The 21,477-nt window shown below is 57.9% G+C and overlaps 1 protein-coding gene across 2 annotated transcripts; it reads left to right on the top strand.

Moving 5' to 3' along the window:
• The first annotated feature begins 6,671 nt into the window (after window positions 1–6,671).
• PLPP2 (phospholipid phosphatase 2) lies at window positions 6,672–20,042 on the top strand. 2 transcript variants are annotated; one of them, XM_065422070.1, is made up of 6 exons: window positions 6,672–6,757; window positions 15,002–15,153; window positions 15,610–15,887; window positions 16,381–16,438; window positions 16,891–17,067; window positions 17,935–20,042. In XM_065422070.1, the coding sequence occupies exons 1-6, from the start codon at window positions 6,706–6,708 to the stop codon at window positions 18,067–18,069; spliced, it is 852 nt and encodes a 283-aa protein (XP_065278142.1). In that variant the 5' UTR covers window positions 6,672–6,705; the 3' UTR covers window positions 18,070–20,042. The 2 variants fall into 2 exon arrangements, with proteins under 2 accessions (XP_065278142.1, XP_065278143.1); XM_065422071.1 differs by lacking the exon at window positions 6,672–6,757 and adding an exon at window positions 13,853–13,919.
• The last annotated feature ends 1,435 nt before the right edge of the window (window positions 20,043–21,477 follow it).

Genomic DNA, 21,477 nt, shown 5'->3' with positions numbered 1-21,477 from the left:
CCAGCTCACGGCCCCTCTGTTTGCATCAACAAATAATGGTGAGTACCTGTGGGGCTCCCTTGGATTTTAAATGCCCTGATAGGGCAAATATTTAAGACCCCGCTCCTGCAATGAGCTCTCTGCAAAGTCCCACTGCTTGCAATGGGCTCCAGGTGGGGGCAGTGGGCTGCCAGTGCAGAGCTCATAGCAGGCCTGGGGCTAGGGTTGCTCCGAATGCCGGCTCCGCAGCTCCCATTGGCCGGGAACCGCAACCAATGGGAGCTGCGGGGGCAGTGCCTGCAGGCGCGAGGGCAGTGCAGAGAGCCTCCCTGGCCACCCATGTGTCTAGGGGCTGCAGGGATCTGGCGTCCGCGTCCCCCGCGGGAGCCACAGTAAGTGCCGCTGGGACCCCGCACCCCAACCCACTGCCCCAGGCCAGAGCCCTTTCGTGTGCCCAAACTCCCTCCCAAAGCCCTCACCCCCCTTCCACACCCCAACCCACTGTCCCAGCCTGGAGTCCTCTCCTGGAGCCTGCACCCTCCCCTGCACTCCAACCTCCTACCCCAGCCCAGAGCCCCCTCCTTCACCCCAAACCCCTCATCCCCGGCCCCACCCCAGAACCCACACTGCCAGCTGGAGCCCTCACCCCCCCCCATACCCCAACCCCCTGCCCCAGCCCAGTGAAGGTGGGGGAGAGCGAGCGATGGAGGGAGGGGGGGATGGAGCAAGCAGGGGCGGGGCCTTGGAGAAGGGGCGGGGCAGAGCCTCAGGGAAGGGGCGGGGCAGGGGCGTTTGGTTTTGTGTGATTAGAAAGTTGGCAACCCCTGCTAGGTCCTGAGTCACTAGAATGGAAACACTCCTTGGAAATAAGGCTGGGGTTCTCCAAGGACCCATGGGACTCACCCGGCAGCATCCTGATTGGAGGAACAGATTTACAGGCAGGGCCTTGCCTGGCTCCTCCGCTCTTTGCAGCTCTCCACCCATCCCTCCACCGGCCTTGGTTGCAAGCTGTGAGCACCACGTTCACTGCGGGTTCTCGGCTGCACCACCTCCCTCTAGGCAAATCAGCTGGGTACTGGGAAGAAAAGCTGCACTATTTTGTTTGTTTAACTGCACCCAGGCTAAGCAAACAAGCCAGGGACATGGCAGGATCCACTTCATTTCCGGTAGAAAACAGGGCTGGCTAGAGAATTTAGCAGGAGCACGTCAGGTTTCTTGCAGTAGATCTTGGTATGTTACAGCCGCGTTTCTGCTCGGCGCAAGGGCCTGTTAGCAATTCTGATGGCTGCTAGGTGGCTTAGTAATATTTGATGTCTATACGGAGCCTTTTCTGCCAAAGGACCCTGCCCCGCAAGCCCCTTTGCGGGCAGAGCTCCCGCTGGAGGCCTGCTCATCATGCCCTGCAAAGAGACAGCGCCGCTCAGCTGTAGCCGCTCCGGCCAGAGGCCACCAACTTGCACATTGCACCACACATGGGTGCGGGGAAAGGTTTGGGCCGAGGAGAGCAGGGGAACCCCCTGTCCTCATGGAAAGTGATCTTGGATCTTCAATATCTGCACAGAGCAGGCCGAGGGCTCAGCGGCCTAGAAGGCCACCTAGAATAAGGGGCGTGACGCTCACTTTACCAGCCTTGGAGGGATCAGCTGGGTGAGTCTGGTGGGGTTTGATCCTGTCTTTCCAGGGAGTCTATAGAGATTTCAGGGCTGCTCAGATCACAGAGCCACTGTCCAGTCATTTCAAATGTCTCAGGGCACTGGAGGAGCTGGGGGAACCAGTATTAGGGAAGGGGATTCCAGGGTTAATACTACAGCCCGATGGGGACCTAAGGGCTAGCAGAGCCGCAAGAGAGATCTCGGGGAGCTTAGTGCCAGATGAGTGGGAGAGAAAGGGTTAGTTTAAATACCCAGGAAACATTCCCCTGCCCCCCCCCCCAAATGCCTCCCTATTGAAACCATGTCTCCTTTTCACCCTCCCTTCCCCTAGGCCATGCATGGCATCCTGCTAGCTGCAGATGCTGCCCCAGCCGGAGCTGGATCAGGGGCTGGACAAAGCACTGACCACAGGTCACCAGGCCAGTTGAGAAACGGCCCTTTAAAGAAGCGGCGAGGAGAGCGGACTCACTGCCCTTCTCTGGGGGTGACTTGTCTGCCCACTGCCAGCACCCAGGGATGTCTACACCGCAGCTGGGAGCGAGCCTCAGCTCCAGCCATCCCGCCACCCGCTCCTAGATGCAGTGTAGACATCCCCACAGGCATCTGGGTAACCACCCCGCCCTGTTCCGTGTGCTGACTTACGCGGCATTCTGAGGGCGGCACGGCTGTCACACGCATGGCAGCACACATTACACCCCACCAAGGAAAGAAAGACGGCGTGGTTACCTAACGAACGCCCAGGGCTGGATGCCAGCTAAGTGGCCCTGCCTCTCCCAGGGGCTCTATGGACCAGCTCCTCCCACAGAAAGACCTCAAGCGAGGAAAGCAAATGGGCAAGAATCTAAGCTCTTAGCAGCTGGCAAGGGGGTAGTTACACACCTAGAGAGATGGAAAGGCTTTGTAGATGGGGGTCCATGCCCTGGGAGGGGCAGCAGGAAGTCTCCAAGGAAAGGGAGGCTCTGTTCTCGACTTGGTACTAGCGAGGGTTGTGGCACTAGAGAACAAACGTCTGGAAGTGCAAAGTCCTCTGTGACACTCCTGCCTTGTGCCACCCCCGGCAGCGGGGACGCAGAGCACGCAGCCGAATACTTTGCTGACCTGCTGGCAGGGGAAGCCATCGGAGGCTGAATCCCAGCCCCTGATCCTGCAGTGGCCTCCAGACGAGCCGGACTCTGCCCTCGCACAGCGCCCCAGGGAAGTCAGGGGGGCCCCCACGCCTGCTTGGCGCTCATTGCAGGATGGGGGCTTAAAAGAGGGGCAGAGGGAGGACATGCTATAGGACTTCACGGGCCTGGCTTTGCACCTTGCGCGGCCATTCCCACTAGTGCAACATGAGTGCAAAACACAATGGGCACGGCTTACACCTGCTGCGCACCCACTTTGCCCGGTGGGAATGACTGCGCAGGGTGCAGGGCACTGCAGAATCACGCCCACTCTCTTTAGGCCTCAAGCCTGTAACCTGAGTCAATGGATCCTGCAACCAGCCCCTTGCGCCCCCATGGGTTTGCACTATCATCAACGGGGCTCCTTCCGCCCAGGTCGATCACATTGTAAAAGCCGGGCCTCGGAGTGTGTGTCGAGTGAATGGGACCTTCCAGGATGGCAGGGAGCAGTTATATTTCTCTCCTTAAACCCCGGGGCATCCTGCAAGAGGTTCCAGGCCTGCTGGCTTCCCACAATGACCGTGAGCATCCTTTACAAGCCAGCCATGAAGTATGTAAACAAACTGGATTGGTAGCTATCATCTGGGTGGTTTCTACATTATTATTACATTTCCTTCAGTTTCTAACCAGGAATCAGTCCTGGGGTCTGGGCCTTTCCTACAAAGCTGAAGCAAACAAAATGCAACCGACATGATAAATGCAATATAGACAACCAGCACCATAAGAATGGTTTGATGGGATAACCTGATTTTAGTCAATTAGGCAATAACGTGCCATCGCTGGTAAAATGAGGGTCCGGCTGGAGATTCTTGCCTGTATGTCGGGGTTCTACTGATCGCCATATTTGGGGTCGGGAAGGAATTTTCCTCCAGGGTAGATTGGCAGAGGCCCTGGAGGTTTTTCGCCTTCCTCCGCAGCATAGGGCAGGGGTCGCAAGCTGGAGGATTCTCTGCGACTTGAAGTCTTTAAATCACGATCTGGAGACTTCAACAGCTGAGTTAAGGGAAAGTGGGTGGGTCAGCTTTTGTGGCCTGCATCATGCAGGAGGTCAGACTAGATGACCACAATGGTCCCTTCTGACCTTAAAGTCTATGAGTCTATGAGTCTAATCGAATGTTTTATGTAGCCCTGGCATGCTAGACTTTTGCCTTCACTGTTTTAATGTTTGCATTGTTTGAGTTTTCCACTGCAGGCTTTGTCCCCATCTCTAGGCTAACGTCTGTGCCCTGCTACCTAGATTCAAAGAATTTAGATTCATAGATTTTAAGGCCAGAAGAGACGTTAGATCATCTAATCTTGTACAACACAGGCGGGCCATAGATTTTCTCCCAGTTATCCCCGCACTGACCCCTAACATCTCTTCCTGGCATCCAGTCTTGATTTGAAGACATCAAGAGGCAGCGAATCCATCACTTCCCTTGGAAGTTTGTTCCAGTGGTAGGGTGACCAGACAGCAAGTGTGAAAAATCGGGACGGGGGTGGAGGGTAATAGGAGCCTATATAAGAAAAAGACCCAAAAATCGGGACTGTCCCTGCAAAATCGGGACATCTGGTCACCCTATCCAGTGGTTAGTCGTCCACACTGTTCAAAATCCATGCCTCAGTTCTGATTTGAATTTGTCTGGCTTTAACTGCCAGCCCTTGCTTCTTGTTATGCCTTTCTCTGCTAGGTGAAAGATCCCTTTAGTACCCAGTATTTTTCTCCCCGGGCAGTACTTATACACGGTAATCAAGTCACTTCTCAATCATCTTTGTGGTAAGCTAAACAGACTGAGCTCCTTAAATCTCTCCACATCAGGCGTTTGCTCCAGCCCTGTTTCGAACTGAGGAGACCAGAACTGGATATGGCATTTCTGCCTCGGTCTCACCAGCGCTGCGTACAAAGGGCAGATCCCCTCCCACCTCACGACTCCTGTCTTTATCCCTCCAAGGATGGTAGAAGCTCTTTTAGCCACAGCAATTTAGAGCTGGGAAAGACCCATTATAAGAACATAAGAGCGGCCATATTGGGTCCATCTAGCCCAGTGTCCTGTCTTCCGACAGTGGACAGTGCCCCAGAGGGAATGAACAGAACAGATAATCACCAAGCGATCCATCCCCTGTCGCCCATTCCCAGCTTCTGGCAAACAGGCTAGGGACACCAGTCAAGTGGGTGTCACCAGAAGTCATGGGATGAAATTGAGCACAGGGGAAACTGAGGATAAGCCACAGGAAAAAAATGTCCTAATGCTGAAATCAACCAGGCAGCAGAATCATCTCCCAAGGGAAGCGTCAAGAGCCCCATCGCTGGAGTCATTTAACAATTCTCTGGACAGAGCGCTCTGGAATACAGTACTCCAGAGGGAACGGTCCTGCACAGGCCCAGGGGTCGGGCATGATGGGATTTGTCCTCCCAGATCAAGCCCATGGCCCATCAAGTCCAGGATCTTGCGTATTTGCGATGCTTCTTTTCCATCTGCAGTTTCTATGAGGTCATCTCGTCCTCCCTTTCGCAGGCCCTGGCAGGGACACGGGAAAGTTTAAACAAACAGTTCCCTTTCTTTGGCCCGGATTTACAGCTGGCGCAACGGAGGTTGTGTCTCTCCCAGCCTCGGGTTGAAGGCCCCACTACCTGCCTGGCTGGTTTGGTTTCTCCCCGCAGGGGTCAAGCCTTGCACAATTGGCCAGGGGGCAGGAGAGTTTGCTTTGCTGCAGGTACAGGGCACTCTAGGAGGCAGGATAGCAGAGTGAGGGGCCAGGGGGGTGTCCCGCACAGCACAGCAGGGGAGGTGGGAATGGGAGCCAGCCTAGATCAGGAGAGGAGGGATTTAGAACCACTGTGATGGGCAGCCAGGGAAGGAGTGGGTGCTAAGCAGGGCCCCAACACTCAGAAAGCAGAGCTGGGATTACGACTCAGGAGCACTAGGTAACTGGTCTTCTGAAGCTTTCCCCTTCCCCGTGTGACCAGAAACATTCTCTTCTCCTCCTGCCCCCATCTTCTGCCTCATAACCCCCCCGCCACCTATCTCCGGTCCTAAAAGCCCCTACCCCTCACCTCCTGCCCCCCATCTCCAGCCTCATAACACGCCTGTGCCCTGTCTTTGGTCCCATCAACAGTCCGTCAGCCCCTGCCCCCAACCTCCACCCCATAATCCCCCAGTCTCATCTCCTGCCCTATCTTCTACATCAGAACCCCCACCTCTTATCCCTGCCTCATACCCCCTCCCCCTCCTGCCCCATCGCTCCCTGCTCCCATCTCCTACCCTATAACCCCCACCTCTTATCCCTGCCCCATAACCCCCCTCCCCTCTCCTGCGCCATTGTTCCCTGCCCCATCTCCAATGCTCTAACCCCTACCTCTCATTCCTGTCCCATAACCCCCTCCCCATCGCCTCCTGACCCCATCTCCTACCCTATAACCCCCACCTCTTATCCCTACCCCATAACCCCCCTCCCCGCTCCTGTGCCATTGTTCCCTGCCCCATCTCCAACACTCTAACCCCTACCACTCATTCCTGTCCCATAACCCCCTCCCCATCGCCTCCCAACCTCATCTCCTATCCTATAACTCCCCTCTCATCCCTGCCCCATAACCCCCCTCCCCATTGCCTCCCAACCCCATCTCCTACCCTATAACCCCACCTCTTATCCCTGCCCCATAACCCCCTCCCCTCTCCTGCCCCATCGCTCCCTGCCCCCATCACTCCCGTGCTCCCCAGGCGGCGGCGCTGCCCCCTGGCGGCAGCAGGCGGCTGGGGAGGGCGGTCCGCTCCCAGCCCGGCCCCGCCCCCCAAGCCCCGGACTTTAACTCCTCGCCAGGCGCTCGGTCGTTCGCCCTTCTCCTGCTGCCGGGGGCCATGTGAGCCGGCTGGGGCCGAGCGGAGGGCGCACGGGGGGCAGCGCTCGGCAGACGGAGCGGAGCCGCAGCCAGCATGGAGCGCAGGAAAGTCTTCGTGGTGCTCGATGTGCTCTGCGTGGTGGTCGGTAAGGACCCCCCGCCCCCTTGTCCGGTCCTGGCGCCAGCTGCCCGGTTCGGAGCCAGTTGGAAAATGACCCCCGTCCGGTCCTGGTACCAGCTGGGCAGCCCCGCCGCGTTCACCAGCGCCAGCTGGGCAGCGTGTCCCCAACCCCCCCGGCTCCAGCTGTGCATTGCTCGCAGCTTTCCGAGCCAGGGCCCGGCCCGGCTCCTCTCCGTCCCCAGCGGAGAGAGGAACGAACTTCCCCTCTCCCGGCCCAGCTCCGGCGGGCTTCGTTCCTGCCTGGGCAGGGCTGGGGGGTGGGTAGGGGATGGGGAGCGGCGGGGCTGCCATGGGAGGTTACGTGGGGGGCTGGTGTGGAGGGGGGCTGGTTAAGAGAGACTCCCTTAGTCCCTACTTGGCTTGCGTCTCTTCTCCTTTCCGACCTCCTGTGACTGGAGTTGTCCCTAGTTCCCAGAGCAGACCTTATTCCCTATGATCCCCTTTGACTCCCTGGGGCTTCAGGGGGCGCCGGGGCTAGTGGGTGAACCCGCATCGCAGGAGGGAGCCCTGCTACCCTCCGAACCGGACCCTAATGGAAGCCGCTCACCTGCAGGGGGGCAGGTGTGCTGGGGGTGGAAGCCAGCTGCGAGCCGTGTTGGAGGATGTGAGTTGGCTCTTTGCTGGGTGAGTGAGCCACCCAGTTACCCTTTGTTCCCAAAGGCCATTAGCCACCTCATAAGGGCACAGTCCTGAGTTAATGGCTCAATAAGGAAGTGGTGTCCCTCTGATCTGCCAGCCTGGAGCCACTGTGCAGGGAAGGGGCGATAAGAATTAACGGCTTTGGCCTTTGCATCCGTAAGGAACATTTGCACAGGTGGGCAGTGCTGGCAGCCTGCCACCCAGAGAGCGTTTTCGGTGCTGGGAAAAGCAGGCGGCGTATGTTTATGGATCACCCTCTGTGCACTGGCAGGGGGGTGGGGAGAGATGGCTGTGGATCCTGCTCCAAAGAATTGGACAGCTGGGCTGTTTAAGAAATCCCATCTGGAGGGGAAAGTCCAAAGGTAGACCAAAGGCGGGGGCCTTGATTTAGGCAGATGCCAGCCACGAATTCTGTTTTTAAACGGGCATTCTTTGGGGTTTTTAGCCAGGGAAGTGGTTTTCTACTGCAAGTTGCTGACTTGCCAGCAAATCTAGGGTTAAATTAGAGCAAAGCTGGGAGCCGTTTTGTCTGTAAACAACGAAGTCAGGCCCATCCAAACTTCTGCTCTGGACACAGCGGCACCCAGGGGCAGCTCGGCCAATGCAGAGAGCCCAAATGGCACTGGCGTTGGGGTCCTGTCTAATCTCCCCAGCCCTGCCAGGGTCGCGAGAATGTGTCTAGAGGTGCGGGGCATGCAACTGGTGGGCAGCAGAGTCATTGACTTTCCCCTTTGCCCTCACCCTTTCCCAGCATAAAGCTGGCACCGTCAGCCAGTGCATTGGTGAGGGATACTCTCGCCTTTGAGTGTAGGCTGCTGGCAGGAGCCGGATTGCCCTGGCTGAACCAACCGCCTTGCTGTTTGTCCCTATCCCATTGTGGCTCAGAATGGTGGGCCACTGGCTAGTATCCTTCTCGCTGTGACTTGCACGCTGACGGATGCAAGAAAGAGCCAGGTCTGGAATAGGGTGGCATCGCTCTGGATTTTGAGGCGTGTATGCGTTTCCCCCAGTGCACGCGTCTCCCACAGGTCTCTCATGAGAATCCAGTGCTGGTGAAAGGTGCTGGAGCATAGACCCCTTATCCTCAGACCAGCTACAACACTGGCACACTGCCCTGCCAATGCACCTCAATCGGGCCCTGGAGGGAAAGGGATCCGCTACCTTCCCTGGCAGCTCCTCTGGTGACCCGGACCCTGTGAAGAACTGAACAGAGACCCGCCAATCTCATGTCACCCAACGGCCATTGGATGGGGGTAACTTCCCTTTGCTACCAGCCTGGTCTTTGAACCAGTGTCTTGACGCTGACTTCCCCATTGGGCAATGGGTTAAAAACATTGAATGTGTACAAGCCGGTTTTAGCTACCTCCCATGCCCTCTTCACTCCCTGAGCAGACAAATGCTGCCCCTAAAATAGCCACCTACGAGTCCATAATTAAAATACCCTTAAAATAAAGGCACAGGTCTTAATTTCAGCTTGGACTGCCTCTGGGATCCGTGTAAACCACAGGTGGAAGGGACTGAGGTTCCGGGTTTTGTTTAGGTCTGTCTCTTGCGTGGCTCTTTTATTTTTAGTGGCTGTGGATTAAATTATCCTGCGAGAAAATTGGTGTCTAATTTGAGCTGCAAATGAACGTCTTGGGTATATTTTTAGGACGCCTGCTGTGTTTGCATTTCACCTGGAAGCCTTGTGCATCTGGGGCGTGTGAAAGGAGCAACAGGCCTGTTGCTATTTCCTCCCCCCCCCCCCCCGCCCCCCGCCATTGTTTCCGCCAGAGAAAGTTGCAAGGGAGAATTTTGCATGTTGCTGGAACCAGCAGGGTGAGTTTTTCACCTGGGCAGGAGGCTGCACCATGCATGCAAGGGGCTGGCCAAAGAAAGGTGGAGGTGACTCTTCCCCACCTCCTTGGTTTTGCCTTTGTGCAGCAGGGAGAAGACAAAGGTGGCCTGTTTACCCACAGAGGCCTATTAAACAATGGACTGGATGGAAATTTTTTTAAAGGTGGAACTTGGGAGATAGGTCCCTTTTAAGGCAGCCCAGAGCCTCCGGCCTTGGTTTCTCCCGCAGGCACCTTGGCTTGCTGGCACTCCAGCGTTGGTGTAGGGCTGGGATCTTTGGTTCAGACACGGCACAGGCAGATCACTGCCGGCCGCCTTGGGCTGGGCTGGAGGCGGGAGCGGTGCACTGGGATTCTCTGCGGGGATTGCTAACCAGGAGGCCAATGAATGTCTGGTGGTGGTTTCAGTGATGGGATTGTCTGCCCTGCTGGGGGCTGGGTAGAGCCCCTCTCCACCAAACCCACACAGCCATGGGATGAGTTGAACTATGCACCTGGTGCTGGGTCTCGTGGCCTGGAAGGTTCCTGCAGCTGAAGAGGAGTGTGGATGATCCTGCAGCCTGTCTACGCTAGGGTAATTTGCACTGGTGTAACTTCACCAGTGCAAGCCCCTAATGTAGACACTGCCCTGGTGCAAAATGGGGCTTGCACAAGTGCAATGTATGCTGGTAATTTACAGGGTAAATCTCACTAGTGCAAGCCCCATCTTGCACCAGGGCAGCACATCCACTCTGGGGGGTTGCACTGGTGAAAGCACAAACGAGCCACCCACCCCAGTATAGACAGATCCCTAGTGTTAAACCAGATGGATACTGCTGCCTTGTCTACACTGGGATCTCAGCCACCAGCATAGGTGCATCAGCGCAAACCTCTAGTGAAGATGCTACTTACACCGGAGCCACGTATCCTTGTCTTACACCAATGTAAGCTCTACTGGTGCAAATTGTGTTTCCACGAGGGGTTTGCACCGGTGCAGCTGCACCATTGACCGAAATCCTAGTGCTGACAAGGCCTAGCTTGCCGCCTCCAGGTGGCCGATGGTTGCTCTGCCATCAGTGCTTGGACAGAGAAATCTCTCTGCTTTCCAAGTGCTTATAAACCACCCTGCAAAGCCCTGGCTGATTCCAGGGACCAGGCACAAGGGGTCGTTAAGAATGCAGCCGACTGGAAAGTTTCAGTTAATTCCATTTTCACATTTTGTTTTTGTTTTTTTCCCCTCCCCCCCCATCCCCCCCCATTATTTGACCAGCTCTATTAACTGGGCTCTGTGCATGGCAGTGCCCACTCCAGGCCTAGACAGTCCTTGTGGCCCTATATGGATAGAACCAACCCATTAGCCGCAGCCCCTGTATGACAGTGGACACTGAGCTCCTGGCTGGCTTCATGTAGGAGAGCTGCCAGTTCCCAGAGCGCCTCTTCGATCGGTTACAGAAGGGGGGGGTGCATTCTCAAGGGGTTACGTTGCCTGTGTGGCTATAGGAGCATGACACCAGGGGGCGCCACTCCCACAAGTGGGACTGCACCGGGGTGCCTGGCTCCCAGAACAGCACTTGGGTCCGCGAAGGTGGCTGTGGGACCCTGTCGTGATGGAGGGTGGGGCTGGGTGGGCTCCAGCACGTGCAGGGCCTAGTCGAACGGAAAGCGGCCCTTGGTCCAGTCCTGTCGCTGAATCCTTCCTTTCACGGTTATCTCCCAGCGCTGCCGGCTTCCTCCTCCCCCATGTCGCCATGGGGTCACCATTGGGAAAGCGCCGTCCCTCGCTGGGGCAAAGCACGACGTCCGCAGTGTGCAGGGGGGCGTGGGAGAGCCCCATCTCCCAGGCATCCCTGCAGGGCTGGAGCTGTTCGGAGAATGAGGTTCGAGCCCCTTGTGGAGTCATGGGCGGGGATCCCCCAGCGTACCGGGCAGGGGGATGTGTGTACCCACGACTGCCTGGCTAGGGCTAGTACTCCTGCGGCCCAGCCAGCCCTGGAGCACGTCTGCTGGGCTCATGTCCTGCCCCACGGGAGTGCCCCTGCTGGGAGCCCCTGCCCTGGCTCTCGGGCTCCATCGCACCAGGGCCCTTGTATCTGGGTCCGCGTGCCCTGCTGCAGCCTGGGGAGTTGTTGCGCTGCACTCCAGTGGCAGCAGGCAGGGTTCGGACCAATTGGGTGGGGTGACCGTCTCTTCCTGCCCCACCCCGGCACTGACTGCCAGGCCTCCACTCTGCCCGAGCTGGCACAGAATGGGAGCTGCCCCGCTGCCGATTCCACCCGGGAGCTGGCACGGGCGGCATGTGCGGGAAGGTGGGGGAGCTGCGGCCTTGCACCTGTGACGCGGACTGTGTAAATGTCGGCCCGGCGGAGCACGATCTCCGTGGGGAACGGCTCTGCTGCGGGGAGGGGATTTGGGGCGATGCAGGGAGCAGCAGGTCGGATCTGCGGGGCTCCAGGGGAGTGGGTCGGATCTTGCGGCACGGTCTGAGCTGGGGGATGGCGTGCAGGGGATAGACCGCATGGGACAGGATTGGGCTGAGTGATGTTACTGGCGCTGCCCCCTGGCCCTCAGGGGCACGCACCGTGGCCCCATCTATAACGCAGAGCACGGCTGAGGCTAGTGAAAACAGCTCCTCCTTAGCACGCATTCCTTCTCCCCCTCCAGATTCCGGCAGCCACAGGTAATTGCTGAGATGTCACGCTAACGACCGCTCGCTCATCCGGCGAACGCAGGCGCCGGGCTGCTATTTTGGGTAAAACCTCTGGGGCTGAAAATTGCCGTCTTAATTGACGTGAACGAGCCAGCTGGCGGAGGGGACGGCATGCGGGGGGTGGAGCCTCAGCTTGGGGACAGAGACGCGGGGGGGGGCTCGTTACCTTCATCCTGGCCCAGGGGCTGGTCACCAGTGGCGTGGCCCCGTTGCAGGCAGAGGGAGCGGTCTGCCTTTGGCTTGGAAGAGCGCAAAGTTAGGCTGGGAGCCTTCTCTCCCCGTTGGTAGTGAAGGGCTATCGGCTCCTGGGAAGAGCGGCTCTGTAGGAGGGCGACAGGGTCTTCGGGGGCGGCCCCAGGGATGTGCTGTCTGCCCAGGGACTGGGGGGGTCTGGGACCCCATTTCTAAGAGCACTGCGCTGAAGGGAAGCAGGTCGACTGGCCAGGAGAGAGGGTCACCGCCCTGCTTGGCTGGCGGTGGCCAGGAGATGGAGGGACTGGGGCAGCTGGAAGATTGAAGATACGGGCAACCTGCTATGTTGATTGAGAGGGGTTGGGGCGGGGGGGGGGTCCCCCAGAGATTTGGCCCTGCTTGGGGGAGCCGGAGTCCGGCTGCCTGCATGTCAGAGGCCCTAGTACGATTGTCCTCCCTTTTCCTCGCCTCTCGTCAGCCCGGCCTGGGTGGGTCTATACGGTGTAGGAGGAAGGTGCAGATGAAGTCAGCCCCCAGGGGGAGCTGGCTGGGCCAGGATTCTCCGAGGCCTCCTGGGCGCAAGGGGAGCTGGCAGCATGTTGGCCCTGGGGATGGCTGAGTTTTGAAATCACCAGCCCCACCTCCTCGGGCTCTGTGCCCGGCCCGCTGGCATCGGCCTGTCCTTAGTCATCGCCTCGACTCCCCGGCGAGGAGGATGGAGACCCGTGGGTGCCTCATCCCACTGGATGCTGTAGTGGTGGGATGAGGAAGAGCTGCCACCCCCTGTAGTATTGTAGGTGGTGGGGCAGTATAGTCTGGTGGTTAGAGCAAGGGGCAGTGACTCCAGAAACGTGCGTTTAATTCCTGGCTCTGCATGACTGTGGGAAGTTACATTCGAAGCTTTCCAGGGCAGAAGCCACGTTTTGCTGTGTGCAGCACCGGGCACATGGAGGCCTCATTCCTGACTGGAGGCGCTAGGCACTGCTGTAAAGCTCCCCCTTTTCCCTCCCCCTTGCCCCGGCATATCACCCCCTCTCTGCAGATAGGCTGCACTGGGCCTGCGCAGCACAGCTAGGACGTGGTGGGGGCTGGCATATAAACACAGGGCTGGCCATCAAAAACTCTTAACCCCACCTCCTGCCACTGACCTGCTGGGTGACCAGGGGCAAGCCACGTCCCTGTTCCGTGCCTCAGTTTCCCCATCTGTAAAGGGGAGAAATTCACAGGGGGAGCTGTCTGTGGAGCATTTGGAGAATGGCAAGTGTTCGATGTCTTTCTGTCTACTCCAGTAGCACCTAAGCACAGCACCTAGCCCCAGCGCAGATCAGGGCCGCGTTGTGCGAGGTGGTGTACGTACACCGAGTAGAAGAAAAGCTCCTGCCCCAAAGACCTTGCAGTCTAAGTAGGCAAGACAGGTAAAGACTGGGAGAGAAGTATGACCCTGATTTTTACAGGCAGGGAAACTGAGGCAGAACCAAAGTGACTTGCCCAGGGCCACGCAGGGCATCTGTGGCAGGGCTGGGGCCTGAACCCAGATCTCCTGAGTGCCAGTGCGGGGGCCTTAGACACAAGCCCACCCTTCCTACGTCAATATGGCTGCTTGAATTTCGCTCTGACCCAGGGTTGTGGCTCTCTCCGGTTTAGACCATTCTGCTGCGGTGGCTGAATGCGGAGCCGCAGGTGAGGGACACGCGGGCCCGTGCGAGGGGGGATAGTGCCTAGCGGCAGATGGGAGAGACGCTCCTTGCAGCTGAGTTGCAGTTTCCGCTCTGCAGGTGATTGTGTTTACAGCAGCCTCACAGCTGCCAGGGCCTGATAACGGGGCTCTGCTAATCGGCAGCAGCCAGGGAGCGGACGGGAGGGCCCAGGGGGTGCCAGCTCCTCCGCCAGTTGCCTTGGGCAGAATCAGGGCAGCTGTGACTGACGTCGAGACCTCCCCCGGGGGAAGGTGGGTTCCTGGGAGTGATTGGGCCCATCCATGCGGTCCTGCTGGTGACCCCGACCCAGGGCTAGAGAGACCCTTTAGAACAGCCGTGCTGGGTCGGACCGACGGTCCATCTGGCCTGGGACCCTGTCTCCGAACTTGGCCAGGTGCTGGAGAGTTTGGGATCCTTCCCTGGGATCTGCCCCAGCCTAGGGGCACATCGGCATTGAATTAGACCCCAGCTACCCCCCTCCGTGAGTGCCGCGCGGGCATGTGGGGGAGGGGGCGTGGGTCAGGGTCGTAAGTGACTCTAGTGCCAGCCGGAGGGGCTGCCTTGTCCCCTCTGGATTCGGGAGCCCCCTCTAGCCGGAGAGTAGGTGCCGTGTGGGCAGTGGCGGAGCAGCCTTCCCCTGTGTGCTGCCCTCTGCCGGTGCCCCTTGGCCCTAGGCTCAGGACACAGGTAAGGACTGAACCGGGGGGCGTTCATGCCAGTGGCGGTGTTGTGGGCACCTGCCCACTGGACAGGGAACCGCCAGCTCCTTTCACAGAGATTGTGATGGGCCTCGTGTCTGGTTCCTTCCAACCAGGACCCGGCCACCTAAGGGTGAGGACACTCCGAATCCCACCGGAGATCCAGGCAGGGGCGGCCAGTGGCTGGTTCCGGGGCTATCTGGGTTTGGTCTGCGGCTCCCCGAGCCCAGTTAGGCCTGGGTGAACGGGGGCGGCTGGGCCTGGAGCCGGCACATCTCTGAACCAGCGAAAGGGACATTGGTTCCACCTGTGCCAGCCAGGATGGGACATGGAGCCCATTGCTGGGTATCTCCCTGCTCTCCAGAGGAAAGGGGGGAGCGAGGGAGATATACCCCTGGGGGGGGGACTGTGCCCCCTCCTGCAGAGAGAACCTCCTGACTCCCCTCCCCGCTCTGCCTTCAGCTTCCCTGCCCTTCGTCATCCTCACTCTGGTGAACTCTCCGTACGAGCGTGGATTCTACTGCAACGATGACTCCATCCGCTACCCCTACAGGCCAGACACCATCACCCATGGGCTCATGGCGGGGGTCACCATCACCTGCACCGTCCTCATTGTAAGGAAACCTGGGGGGCTCCCCCTTTCATTTCCCCCCCCCTTACTGAGCACCCTCTTAGACGGCCTTGCTCCACCCCATCCCGGAACACCACAACCTGGACAGCAGATCCCTTAGCTGACTCCCGCACCGACCAGCCGGCCCTGCCGGGGCTCAAAGGGCATCTCTGGTCCCATTGATCTGACTGTGCGGCCGGCTCCCTGCGGGGAGAGGCTAGGGCAGGGATAACTCTCAGAGCCTCTCTGTCCCCTGCTGGGAGCTTCCCCCAGAGCCAGGAGCTCCCTTCACCACCACCCCGCAGCAATACGCTGCTGGGAGCAGCCTCTCTGCAGCCGTGCTCCTGGCCGCTCCAGCTGGGTTTGGCTCTGCCGTCCTTGCCGCCCAGGTCTTGGAGAGCAGAGCCGGCCCTGGCTCCTCTCGGGCGGCCGCTCACTGCCTCTCCCTTGGCTTCCGCAGATCTCCGCAGGCGAGGCCTACCTGGTGTACGCTGAGCAACTCCACTCCAAGTCCGAGTACAACAACTACCTCGCCGCCCTCTACAAGGTACTGGGGACGTTCCTCTTCGGCGGGGCCGTCAGCCAGTCCCTGACCGACCTGGCCAAGTACATGATCGGCCGGCTCCGGCCCAACTTCTTGGACGTCTGCGACCCGGACTGGTCCAAGGTGAACTGCTCCGTCTACAAGCAGCTGGAGAACGTGTGCCGGGGGGACGCCAGGAACATCACCGAGTCCAGGTGACACAAGGGGCTTCACGGGGGGGGGAACCTTCTCACGGGTGCTGGGGGTGGGGGAGGGCGGCTTGAGACCAGTCCAGAACCTGAGAAACGCCCCACCAGACTGATATCCACCGTGTGCTGCCACCTCCCGGTGGGGAGCGCTGGAGGGGAGAGAGGCTGGGCAAGGAGCCATGGACCCTCCTGGCCGCTGGATGACAGACCTGAGGCTGGGAGAGAAGGTCCAATGGCAGGTGTGGAGCTGGGAAGGGATCCCCCATCAGGCTGGGGAAGCAGCTCGCTGAGGCTATATGGGGTGGGAGGGCGGAGTTGGAAGGAGCGTGTGGAGGTGGAGGGAAAGCGTGGCTGGGCCTCATGCTCCAGGGACTTACCCACGGGATTGGAGAGCGTGAGAGATGCCTGAGGGGAGCGAGAGGGGTCCCGTGGGCTTATTTGAGGGCAGGGTGGAGGGAGTGGGGGTCTCTCATCCTGATCCTGGTCTTTGTTCTTCCAGGTTATCCTTCTATTCCGGACACTCCTCCTTCGGGATGTACTGTATGGTGTTCCTGGCAGTGAGTAGCGCTCTCTGGGTGTGCGTGCGCTGTGTCGCAGCAGAGAAAGGGGGGAGTGGGGTCTAGTGGGTAGAGCCGGGGGGAAGGTGGGGGTCGGGACTCCTGGGTTCTATTCCTAGTTCTGGGGGGAGGTGTGGTCCAGTGGGTAGAGCCGGGGGGGGTCAGGACTCCTGGGTTCTATTCCCAGTTGTGCCCCTGATTGTGTGAACTTGGCTTAATCCCTTTGCCTGTCTGAGCTGCAGCGCCCCCACCCACCTGCGGGGGACAGAATCGAGCGGTATGGCCACCACCACCCTTGCCCCTGCTAGCGGGGTCATGCTGCCCCACTTGTTTTTGGGCCCCTGCGCATGGTCCATGTGGCAATCCCGGGGCGGGAACGTCTGGGTGAAGCGACCCTGCCGGCACTGGGCTGGGGGCCGGGGCGACTAACTGACCGTCCCTTCTCTCCCCAGCTGTATGTCCAGGCCCGGCTGATCGGGAAGTGGGCCCGGCTGCTGCGCCCCACGATCCAGTTCTTCCTGATCGCCTTCGCCATCTTCGTGGGCTATACCCGGGTCTCCGACTACAAGCACCACTGGAGTGATGTGCTGGTGGGGCTCCTCCAGGGGGCGCTCATTGCCATCCTCATCGTAAGCGCACGGGGGGGCATCCCCACCCCTCCCTCCATGCTCACTGTGGGCTCTCTGGCTCTGCCTTGTGCACCGCCTGCTGGCGGATGGAGCCTAGCGCCCCCCCCTTCTCCCCAACCTTGCAGCCCTGTGCCCACCCCCCCGTCCTCACAATCTTGCACGCCCGGCAGCTTTGCTCTGGGGGGTGGTTTCGACCTCATCCAGCCCAGAAACGGGGCGTCTCGATTCAGCCTCCTCCCTCTGTATCGGCCTTGCCCAAATCCAGGTAACTGCCGGTGCCTGATGCTTGAGGAAGGCGACCCACCCGCTCTGCCATTGCATTAGCACCTGGTCTGTTGTGTCCCGCTCCACCGATCGCCCCAGGGGTCAGCGGGAACGGCCTAAAGATCCGGGTTGGCTTATCCCCGGTCTCGGCAGCAGCACAAGCTCTGAATTCCTACCCAGGGCTCTGACTCCTGCTCGCCCCAGTTCAGAGTCTTAGGTGCTGCTTCGCTCCCAGCAGAGGCCGCTGAGGAGGAACTAACGGGCTAAGCCAGCAGCAGCTGTTTGGGATGCTCTACGACATTGCTTCACACCCTCCTCCTCCTCCTCCCTCACCCCGTGCAGCAGAGCAGTGCGTCACGGTCCCCAAGCACAAGGAGTCAGGACTCCTGGGCTCTGTTCCCAGTTCTGCCACTGACTCACTGCGTGACCTTGGGCAACTCACTCAGACCAAAACTTTATCGAGGCTGCTGAATGCAGCCAGGCCCCGTGGCCCAGATCTCCCTGAGCCCTGGCCTGGCAGCTGGATCCACTGAGAGATGTTCCCTCGATGGAATTATCCCCTAAAGCCTCGTTCTTTTCTCTTCTTTCTTCCTCCCCCCCCAGGTCCGCTACGTCTCTGACTTCTTCAAGCAGCGTCCGCCTCTCCAGTGTGAGAAGGACCCGGAGCACAAGCCCAGCTTACCACTGACCAGGAGCGAGCCCGATCACAACCACTACAGCTATCCGGGAGCACCCTGAGCTGTGGGAGCTGGGGGGGCAGCGCTGCTGGACAGCTGATGGCAGATCCCAGGCCCCACCAGGCTGCTTGCCAGGGCTTTGGGGGGGGGGGGGGACTGGGAAGAGCAGCTTATCTTGTTAATTGGTTCCACGGCTAATGAGTTCCTTATTACTGCATGGCGCCATGGCACCCAAGGGACCCCCCCCAGGGGGAACCAAGCAAAGACTTTTAACGCTCATATAGAGCGCTGTGCGGTGGCCGATGCCAGATAAACCAGCCCTCCTGCCTCTCAGGTCCAGGGGCTTGGATCCCTCCATGAGTGGGTGGGTGGGTGCGTCTCGTGCTTCTGAGGGTGGCTTTCCAGCCCTCTGTGTGGAAGAGGCACAGGGGTGGGACTGCTTGTGAAGCGAAGAGTAAACTCCATGCGAAGCCTGAGGTGATGTGGTGCTGAGAGCATCAAATTATATTTGCGTTGATGTCTCCGGATCCTCGCTGGGACAAAACCTGGAGGCCGATGCCACCGGAACATTGCCGGGCTAACGCTTTGAGCCCGAGTTCTTCTCTGCAGCTTGATCACCTTAAAATATTCCCAGTAACCAGCAGACGATGCAAATGATCGATGCCTGGGGAGGGTCTGCGCCCGTCACCCCTGACCCCGTCGTGCTGGAGTGAACTGCCCACCTGAGTTTGTGACGTGCCCTGGATGCTCCGTAGGAAACTCTGCAGCCGTCTCAGCTGATTTTCCCCCCCATCCCCATCCCCCCCAATTAAAGAATCTTCTGTGGTAAAGGAACTAAATTGCAGTCTGGAGACGGACACGGATTCTGGCCCTTTGAGAGAGCCCGTTCCCTGGTCCAGCTCCTGCTAACAACCTCGCCTCCACCACACAGGTGCCTCTGACACCGAGGATACTTGGGCCTCCTTTTAAACAACATACATTTTCATGACGATGCGTTTTTGTATTCAGTGTGTTTTTTATTTTTAAATTAGATCATCCTGAAAGAATGGCAGTGTCAGGTCTATTCTTTTAATCCACAGATGTTTGTGGCCTCGAAATACATAGGTTTAAATGTTTTGTTTTTTTGTTTTTAAAAACGGGGGATTTTTATGAAACCCCAAATTAATAGAAACGTTTGCCTCAAATTATAGATTTTTAACATTTCAGTGGGAATGGGTTTTGGGTTCTTAACATCGATACCCTCCCCCCATCCCTTTCTTTGCTGGCTTTGCGAGGCAAGCCCCAGGAAATTGGGCTAGGCTATATGAAAATGACTAGAAACAAGAGTGAATGAAACCGACCAGTTCTGACTTTCAGCAGATCCTAGAGGAGTGACATGTGAAAGGAAAACAAACGGGAGGAGTGATGGAAAGCGAACACGGGCACGGGTCCTGCGGTTGGCTCTGTGTTATGTGCTAGCGGCTCGGATTGCACAATTCATGCCTCAGATCCTGTAAACTTCATTCGCTCTCTGTATATCCATTTTCTTTTTTTAATTAGGATTTTTAACCTGGCTGCCCTTTTAAACAGGAGGTGGACCAATGGGGAAACTGCCACCGTCGCTGAGAGGAAGCATGGTCCAGGGGCTAGTGCCCTAGTCTGAGATTTAGACCTGAATTAAATTCCCTGCTCTGCAACTGACTTCCTGTGTAGCCTTGTCAAGTTACTTGGCCTCTCTGGACTTCCATCTATACAATGGCAATAATAGTACTAGCCTCCCTCACAGGGGGTGTTGTGGGGACCAATACATTAAAAATGGTGAGGTGCTCAGATACTGCAGTGATGGGGGATCATATACCTAAGAGAGATCAGGAAAGTTTACCAGGTTTCTAGATGGCTGTTAACTTCTTGTGCCTTAAAAGTTGCTAGAGCAAAGAAGTGCCGTAGGCCCTTTGCTAGGCAGAGGTGGTAACCATTCAAGTTTCTTGGCTCTGTGTAACGGGACCAGGGTAGGATTATTATTTTATATCGACATTAAAAACAGCCTAAAAGCTCGCTGAATGAGAACTGTTTTTCTTGCATTCCCCTGTAAGTCAGAGCTGAGTGTGACTCTTTCCCTTTGGCATTCAGGCCTGCCACGGAAAAAAAATCTCAGTCCAAAAGCTGTGGTCGGGGACGGAAAGTAGGGCTTGCTGTCGGGTTTCCTAGTGTGTTGTAATTGGCAAGGCAATTGGTGGTTTAGAAACAGAAGGGGGTGATAGGATGGACACTTGGAAGAGGTTTGAAATGGCATACAACATAGGGCAACAAGCATAAAAATGCTCCTCAGATGATAAACTTGGAGTGGAGGAAAGCAGCGCTGAGTAATGGTTAGTGCACTGGGGAGTCGAGAAACCAGTTCAATTCCCAGCCCTGCCACTGATTTGCCGTGTTACCATGGTCACGTCAGTTTAAGCCCAAGCGTCCAGTATGGAGCAGCTCTTGTCAATGAGGGGAGAGGCACTTTTTTTAGCTGTCTTGGAAAAACCGGGCCTGAATATCCATGTGTTGAGTTTTGCCTGTCTATAAACCAGAGATAATGCTACTCACCTACATCATAAAGGTGCAGCTGCTTAATTAGCGCTTGCAAAGAGAGTGGAGATCCCGGTGGCGCCTTCCAGCAGCAAACGGTTGGCCCTTGAATGCTAGGTGCCTGGGCCAGGTGAGATCATAGGAGGGATAGATGGCGATGGCTTGGCTGGCACCGGGAATGCTGACGAGACCCTCGGGTGGGTAAGCGCCTGCTCCTGCATTACTCGTGCACACCCAGGAGTTCAAAGGGTGCAAGGAATGGAATGGTGTGTATGCCTGTCCTTAGCTGGACATGATCCTCTGGGCCTGATCCTTGCACGTCCACCCCTGTGGAGCTGGGCTTCAGGAAAGGGAACAAACCCCCTTCACAGCTGGGATGCCACAGACGACAGCTTGGGGCAGGTGTGACATTCACCCTTGGAGGGGCAGGCTGAGACGGGACTTGGCGTATGGGGCACGAGAGCCTGCTTCTGAGCTCTGTTACGCCAGAACAAATCAGGAGTTCAGGCCGTCTCCGGGTGTGAGATCAGAACAGGGCATGTGGGAGGGGCTGAGCTGTGCAAACCACTCCCCCTGGAGCCCTCTGCCGCCAGCTGCAAAGCGTAGCTGTTCGTGTTTCGCTTCTGACCTGCCCAACTCTGTAAAACTGAGCGCAAAACAAAAAGAGGCACAGAGGCGTCTGCCTGATATTTCCAGATGTTTCTGCTGCCCAGCCAGCTGCAAAAAAAACCCCAAACCCCTGTAAAAACAGGATCTCGCATGGTGATTTTTTTCCACATGGAGATATCCTATCTCCTAGAGCTGGAAGGGACCTTGAAAGGTCATCGAGTCCAGCCCCCTGCCTTCACTAGCAGGACCAAGTACTGAGTTTGCTCCAGATCCCTAAGTGACCCCCTCAAGGATTGAACTCACAACCCTG

This window comes from Emys orbicularis, chromosome 24 (assembly GCF_028017835.1).
Source record: "Emys orbicularis isolate rEmyOrb1 chromosome 24, rEmyOrb1.hap1, whole genome shotgun sequence".
Taxonomy (NCBI): Eukaryota; Metazoa; Chordata; order Testudines; family Emydidae; genus Emys; species Emys orbicularis.
This window is presented reverse-complemented; position numbering and strand designations above follow the sequence as displayed.